At 42.0% G+C, this 8,399-nt stretch overlaps 1 protein-coding gene across 2 annotated transcripts in view; it reads left to right on the forward strand.

Annotated features, from left to right (window-relative positions):
* The window catches only part of ppp3cb (protein phosphatase 3, catalytic subunit, beta isozyme), a gene marked incomplete at its 5' end in the record, with an annotated part of 32,602 nt that extends 26,885 nt beyond the window's left edge, over positions 1-5,717 (forward strand). For both annotated transcript variants that reach the window (XM_017419722.3, XM_017419724.3), the window contains 1 exon segment: positions 3,376-5,717. In XM_017419722.3, the coding sequence (XP_017275211.2) occupies positions 3,376-3,554 (179 nt within the window).
* Between the last annotated feature and the right edge of the window lie 2,682 nt (positions 5,718-8,399).

Genomic DNA, 8,399 nt, shown 5'->3' on the forward strand with positions numbered 1-8,399 from the left:
GGGGGGGGGGGGGGGTGTTGCTGAAGAAGACCAATAAATTTTAGGAATAACATCCAAGCCTTTAACTTTGTGTTATACATATATATATACATATACATATATATATGTTCATTTTCCTGGAAGAATTTAAAGTTAGGACAGGCCTGAGACGATGTTTCACGCTACTGACTGTTGTCATGGCTTCTGTGTTTAGTGAACACGGACTCCAGTGATTTGCATGCTTTAGTTCCCTGCTTTGTGTTTACTGCTGTCTTTAGCATACCTGAAGAGCAATCCATAATTTGTTAATTCAAACGAATTATGGAGATTCCTCGTCTCTCCTTCACTCTGTCATGTAATGTAAGTTTTAGCTCATGCGGCACAGTGAATTACTGAATAACTGTTTAAGAAATGTGACGATCGCCTTTGTTCAAAAGTGGTGCTGATCTCTCCGCAGAAGATTGTTTATTGGTCTGAGAACATCTTTTACTGCTTCCAGCTTAAGGATTCATATTTTAATTTCAAGTCAAGTCAGTCGTGGTTAATCTGTTGGTTTATTATGAGTCAAAATGCAACAGATATTCTGGTGATTTATCGCCACAATTCCCTAAAGGTTAAAATCGGATTAGAGACTAAAAGCATTATTTTTCTTGTTTTTTTCCTGCAATTTTTCATACATACCTTTATATTAAAAATATACAGTTACAGTGTCTAATAATAATAATAATAATAATAATAATAATAATAATAATAATAATAATAATAATAATAATAATAATGTACTCCCACAGAAGATGCTGCTCCTAACCTCTCCAGGCTTTGTGTTTGTAATTTGTCTAAAACAAACATTAATAATGTTTTTATTGGTGATTTGAAAACATTTTAAGCAGTCCCAACATGTGACACATACAGCTAAAAGCAAACAAACAAGAAAATGTTTCTCAGGTTGTTTACATCTTCATAGAGATTCCAACACCATTACAGAATTATTTTACATCCTGGTAATCTGAGTTTAATTGTTAGGATTTGTCTGGTTGACGTTCTGTCTGAAAGTTAAAGGGATAGATCTCACTTTCTTTCGCTGTCAGGTTTGCATGACATAACACTTTATGGTTATTTGCGAGTGCAGTTAGCGGTAGCAGTAGCTTCATGAGGACTTTCAACTAGAATGACCTAATTTCTCAGCTGAAATGTGATGTGAAACTGAAATTATTTCAAGATGAAAGCAGTCCACTATAATCTTGACCCCACTCAGATTAGCTCCTTAGTCAGTATGAAAGTCCCCAAAGTCTCCACAGAACCCCACGTCATAAAATGAGAACTATTGCTTTAACATCTCTATTTAAAACTGGAATCTGGAAACAAACAAAAAAAATCAAAAATCGGAGTTTCGAGTCTGAAACAGGAAGTCGGTGACTTTTATTTCACACAGATTTTTAACGATGTGCACTGACTCATCAGTATCGTTTCCAGCACTTCCTGTAAAACGGCACATGGTCAGCAGCACAGAGCGAGTCTCTCCTGGTCAAACGGATCAGGACTGGATGCTGCTGTGCCCCTGCTTCCTAAACGCTGCTGGTGTGGACGCACGGCTGCATTAGTTCATCAAATGTTTCACATAAAGTTCATCTCTTTTTCTGGCCTTGTAAAGGCTCAGCACGTGAACATGACGAGTACCAAATCAGGTGTGAGACATCACTGGGGGGCTCTTCGGTGGGGGAGATGTTCCTGACTGAATACAGAGATAATAAAAAGTCTCTTGTTCTCTTTAAAGTGGCAAACCCGATTAAACTTAAATAAACAGACCAACTGGACGCATTTAAGGACTGAATCATTCGTTTTTACTTTTACATTTTAAGTACATTTTGTGAGTGTTTGTTAAAAAAAAGGATGTTTTGAACAAAGGTCTGATTGTCAACATTCAGAAATGGGATTTAAAGACTTTGAAACTGTTGCTTTTGTGCAGCTGTGCTTCCAGTGCTATGTGTGTCTCCTCGACCAGGACTGCTGATCCGAGATCAGCGGACCAACTTCCACTCACTGCCACGTTCACTGTGAGCCCAGGTCAAACTGATCCTGGCTTAGCACTCACACCGCAGCTGAACGGCGGCTCGTGTGTGTGGATTTTGGTGTAAGAGCCGCACAGACGTGGACCTTGTTTATCCAAACCCAAACTGACCGTCAGCGGAGGTCCTGTCCACACCACACCGGTTGGTTTTGGAAACAGATTTTCTTCTGTGTTTGCGCCTCTCATTCATATGTAAACAGAGGTTTTGGAGGGAAAAAACAAGTTTATTAGATATGCATCTACAACTGATTAACGTTTGGTGTCAACCCAATTCAAGATGGCTGCCACAACCAACATAAAATGGCTCTAACTCTGTCGATTTTACAAATGATCAACTAAAATTTAGTGTAGTAGTAGCTGAGAATCATGAGCAACGCCTACTACAAGTGCTTCTCCTTGCACAAGATCTTTGCTATCAACTGTTAGAGTCAACCCTGTTTGTCTGTTAGCAAAATATCTCATGAATCCCTGGATGTACTTTAATGAAAGTCCCAGAGAGTAATCACTGGATGTACCTCTACAACTGACTCACTTTAGGAGTCGACCCAGCTGAAGATGGCCTCTACAGCTAATCAACCTCAGCCGACACATAAATGGCTAAACCTCAGCCAGTTTTACAGATACTGAGAGTGTGGTGGTAGCTGAGAGTCATTCACAACACGTGCTCTGAGCGCGAACAGATTGTGTGAGATTTTGCCAAACGTTACTTTTAAAATGGAACCCAAACAGCCCTGACTTCATGAATTCTCAGCATAAGATGATCTTAGTCAAACAAAATCTGTCATAAAAGAGGCGGGAGATATGCATCTCCAAAAAGGACTGTTAAGCTTTCAATTAAAAGCAGTTTTCAGTGGAATAAACGCGAAATACGAAGCTCTTCACAAGCAACGACGCAGCCTTTCATGCATGTGTCTAGTATCACTTTGGGCCCTGGAAGCCACAACAACAAAACCATTTTGACAGTTTCAGCTCATATGGTTAAAACAGGTTATAACAAATGAGTTACTGTTGTTCTGGGAGGATCTTTAGCCACGCGTCATTAGAGTGGACCACCAAGTGTCTCGGCTGGAGTATTTCAGCGTTTTTGTTGAAACTGTGCAAATATATTAGTTTAAAAACCTGTCCGGAGTGGTGTCGATGAGGCCTTAACGCAGCAAAATCTGGATGAAACTGCTGCTACGTTCAACTCAAGTCATACAGAAGGCAAAAGTGAACATTCGCCTAAAAAAATAAAAATCAGGTCTTTTAGGTCGAAGGGTTTGGATACACAAAACTCAACCCCTTTATCTCCTCAAATATTAACTTTGCGTGTGTGTGTGTCTCTGCAGCCATCCGAGGCTTCTCCCCGCAGCATCGGATCAGCAGTTTTGAGGAGGCCAAGGGTCTGGACCGCATCAACGAGAGGATGCCGCCGCGGCGCGATGCTGTCAACAGCGTGGGCCTGTCGATGGGCCGCATGAACATGGGCGAACCCAACGGGACCGACAACAACAGCAATATCCAGTGATCGACATAAACACTCCCCCCCCCCCACTCCCCACTGCCCAGACACACGCCTGCAGTTACAACCATACCTTATTTATCCAGACGTGTACATAGGCATATATACACAGGACCAGTGCATCACAGGGAAACATTCAGAAGACAACATGACACACACGCACACACGCATCATAACTTACCCCCCCTTTTCCCCGTTGCCCTCAGCTGTTATTTAAGGGCAGGAGCATATCCGGACCGACCCGACAAAGGCTGAGTCTCTGTACTGAAACTGAGAACTACGACTCCCCTGTACCTGCACAACAACAGGAGAGAAACTCCCCACCCCCCCCAAAAAAAAACCCTATCCCCACGCCAAAGCAGGGGGCTCGCCCATGGGGTCGACGGCTCGAGCGGGACATGGCCGCATTGGTGGCGTGCGCCGTTTGGGGCCCGAGCGATTGGGGGGGGGGCAAGCGAGAAGAAGCGTTTCATCTCCTGTTTTTGGGTCCCGGGACAGGGAGTGCGACGCTGGACTCCGGTTGTTTTTTTGTTTTTTTTCGAGAGCCGTGGAGGCGCCCGCCCAAGTGTGCGTGCCCGTCCGCGCGGTCAGGTGTTTCGGGAGGCACGTGTTCCTCGGTTTGCACGCGCAAGCAGCTCGGGCCAGCAGCCGGGTGACAGCAAGGAGACTGTTCCCACCTGAGATACGTGTGGAGAAAATCTCAGCTGCAGTCTAATCTGAGCCCTGCTGTCCTCTTTCTTTCTTTCTTCCTTTCTGTCTTTTTTTGTTTTCTTCCGCAGAGGAGATTCCCGTTTGTTTTTTGTAGCACCACACTGCACGCATCCTCCACTTGAATTCAAGCAGAGGATTTCCCCCACCGTCTCCAGAACTCTGGTTCCTGGCCAGTTCGCTCTCGGGAAAGGCTTGAAACTGAGCCCGGATTCTTTTTGAGGAGTTGTTTTCTTTTGTTGTTTCCCCCCCTCCTCCTCCTCCTCCTCTACCTGTTGTGTGTAAATAGGATATATAGAGAGGTTTTATTGCGCACCTGATGCATATAATCACAGGAAAGCAAAAATGCAGTATAGCAAAAGACGAACGCTTCGTTATTCACGCAGAGGGAGCTAAAAATGTGAAGTCACGCTCTTTGTCCTCCTCCCTCTGCATCCTCCTTTTCTCCCCCCGCGTGGCCGTCTGCTGCCGAGCAGCGGCGACGGCCGGGGAAATCGCTGGCCTTAAACGGCAGGAAGTGACGAATCCGAGGAAACGGACTCGTCTGGCGAGGGCCGCAGCCGAGCTAACAAGAAGAAGTGAGAAGAAGAAGAAGAAGAAGAAGAAGAAGAGGTCTTTGTAAAGCATTTATATTAACGCATCAATGCATGCAAAGTTAAGTTCTTTGATAATAATGTGAAGATTATATTTGTGCTCTGTGTTTCACTATGGTAGGACAACTTTTCTTCTTGGTTTTCTGGCTAATATAGATGAACAGAGGTAATAATGAACCATTTCTTTTGTACATAATGCTAATTTATTTGGCTTTTTTTTTTCTATTCATTTCATGTTTTGTTTTGGTCACGTTTTGTTTTGTTTTCTTTTCTTTTTGCCTCTCTTTCGACGCTGTACAGAACGACGGTGCGCTTCTCTCCAGAGTGTCGAGTCGTCCTCGTCCTTGTCCTCTCCTCCTTTTTTTGTTGCCATTGTACAGGAAGTCGGGTTTTTAGCGGGGAATTTGAATGACAAATACGAAACTGGCGTCGGCGAATGGCCGCGGCGTATTGAAATGCGCCCCGAAGGGAAACGTGTACTCTCTCTCTCTCTCTCTCTCTCTCTCTCTCTCTCTCTCTCTCATCATTAATGATTCCTCTTGTTATTTGATGATATTTATAATTATTATGGTTCTATTTATTATGGACATTATTCTTAATATGTAAGCTCTCTCTCTCTGCTGGTTGCTCTTCATGTTGCGTTGCTCTTTGGTTGATCTTGTGCTTCTTTGGATGAAGTGAACCCCCTCCACCCCCCCGGGAGACCCTGTGCCATGGAAATTGTGCCACGGTTCTGACTTCTTTCTTTCTATCTTTCTTTTTTCTTTTCTTTTTCTTTCTTTAATCTCCCCAGTCACTAACACTGTAAGCATGACCCATGGGACGATCCACTTTTTTTACTCTTGAATAAAATATGCATGAACCTTTGGATTGGACAATGACTCTTTATTTCTTTATCACTGACCATGAACATGCAAAGCCACACACACACAAGTGATAAAACAAACAATTCATTAGATTGGTTCGTTGACTCTGCCGGTAATACAAGTGGAAAAATGATGATGAGCTGTTCTGAAGAAGGGCCTGAAGTCAAACTGAAACTTAGAGATGCTTATCAGGCGTTTTATATACAAGTCAGAGCAACTTTAGCTTTAAAAGTTTGACTTAAAGTCAGAAAGTTTCTCAAAGACACATAAGAGACAGGCTCTAATCTAGAAGTCAAAATGAAGATTTTATTTGGTTTGTTTATTTTTAAGAAAAAAGTCACAACAAACACAACTTTATGCGGAAAATCTCACTCAAAGTTAAAGTGAAAGTGAAAAAGTTAGAAACCACTATGATCTGTTTTCATATGAACCATTAAGGGGAAGCGCACACTGACATTTTGTTTACCTTTGTCTGTTTTAAAACTAGTTTAAGAGCTATGAATATGAAATAAACACAAGATAAACATTACTTTATGTGCATGAATTACAAAGAAAAAAAAAAAAAACATTTGTCTTCAAAATTCTAAAATTAAGTGTTAAGAAGAAAAAACAGTGTCATGAACGGTGGAGAAGGAGGCGAACCCAGTGTGAAGGCTCATCTTAGAAATTAAATTAATTTATTTTAAAATAAAAGAAACAAAAACAAAAAGCTGACGAGGCAGAACAAATGGAACTAAATACAAAGACGTAGCAGACACGGGCAGGAGACGTAAGCTGAACCAGACAGCAGGGAAATAGACAAACTAACCAGCGAGTAAGTGATGGAGATAACCGGGTTTTAAAGACAGAGGGTAATTAGGTGAAGTGGGCACAGGTGAGTGATAACGAGGAGCAGGTGGAGATGGGTGTGGCAGGAATAACAAGAGACTGACTGAGGAGAGGTGAATCATGACAGGAAACAAAGACACAACAAGAACTGAACTAAGACCAGACTAAACAAAGATAAGTAAATAAAATAAACTCAAACTTGAATTGAAAAACCCAAATCCTGACAGTTAGAATAAGGTTTTTCATTTCTATTTGCCAGCCTGGTTTTATAATTTATCCTGGGGTGGGGAACAAAGAAATGGATGAACACAAATTGTAATTTTTATTTTTTTTTTTAAATTTCTTACCCAGAAAGACTTTTAGTTTACAGGTTTGGTGTTACTGATAATAACAAGTTAATCATATATTTATGTGTTTATTTAATTTTTTATAAACTGCAGTGAGATTTTGTTGCCACTGCTGAAAACAATGTGAAACGATGAATTTAGCTACTGCCTTCGAAACGCCGAGAAGTATTTAAAATAGACGCCATGTCCAGCTGGTAGGCAGCATCTCTGACTCCAACTATTAACTGCGTATAAAAGATGGACGAGACCACAGGGATACTTGTGTTTGTGGACTGTTTAAAGCCTGAAGTTAATCTTTCAGTCATTACCTCGACTGGGCCCAAAATCTACAACAACAACAAGTTGTGATAAATAATTGTAAGACTTAAGAGACGCCAGAAAACAAAGACTTTAATGAAATGTGACACGATTGGTAGCAGGGTGTGTGTGAATGAGTGAACATTTTGATGGTAGATGTTTTCTGTGGCCCAGAGGGGAAGAACTTCACTCCGAATGGAGAAAGAACCACGAAACCCAGTTATTATGGTCTGTTTCCGCTCTGTTTCACCGAAATATGTAGATTTTCAGCTCTGTCTGTGGTTCTTGTACAACATTAATCAGGACCAAACAAAGTTCAAGAGTGTCAGTGTATCACTGATACAGTCTCAGTCTGCAGTGGAGTGTAGAATCAAAAAGTGAAACACACACAGGATAAACACTAAAAAAGACAATACTGTAAGGAAAATGAGACGGGGTGATGCTTTGTGGTGGCCGAGGACAGGTGCATCTCCAGATCCAGTGTGTAGCAGATGGGAAAACGTAGCAGCACCTTGTGGTCTCGTCATTCAGCAGCATGCAGGCTGTCCGGTCCTGTGAGACGTGGAGAACCATGACTGACAGGAGCACAAGGAGCAGGTGAGCTCAGTGTTGCAATCCGGAGTAGGAGCACCCACAATCACCTCCCAAGCGTTTACAGGAAAGAGAAACTTTGAGCTCAAAACGACAAAACCGGTCTGACAAATTTTTTTTTTTGTCATTTATTTTGCAAAGCGCTGTTCAGATTGAAAGTTTCCAGCCCACTCATTTCGACTAGCTGGCCTCGGCACACCTGAACAAGAACTGCTGCCTACTCACACAATGCCTTCCAGCTCGTTTATTGACCGAAAAAAGAATTAAAACTCTGTAGAAAGAGGGCTTTTCTTGTCCTGATTTGTTTCTTCTTCCATGTTTTCCATGGAGCAAAACCTAGAAATAAATAAGGAGCGAATCAGATACAAATGTTAAGCAAATAAGCCGAGTGTTGCCCCTTTTGTAACGTGTTACCCTGGTCTGAAGGCTTTATGACTTTTCTTTTTAATCTACATTGTTTCCCCAGATTATTCTGGTATGTCTCTGCATATATGATATGATAGAGCTTAAAATAATCAAAAGGAACCAGTGCAGAATCGCTGTTTCCTCATCGGTCCCTCCTTTTGTGTCCTTCCCTCTTTTCACCTTTGTTTTTTGGGTGGTGTCAGAGTAAGCCTGGGG

Source organism: Kryptolebias marmoratus, linkage group LG9, assembly GCF_001649575.2.
Source record: "Kryptolebias marmoratus isolate JLee-2015 linkage group LG9, ASM164957v2, whole genome shotgun sequence".
Taxonomy (NCBI): domain Eukaryota; kingdom Metazoa; phylum Chordata; class Actinopteri; order Cyprinodontiformes; family Rivulidae; genus Kryptolebias; species Kryptolebias marmoratus.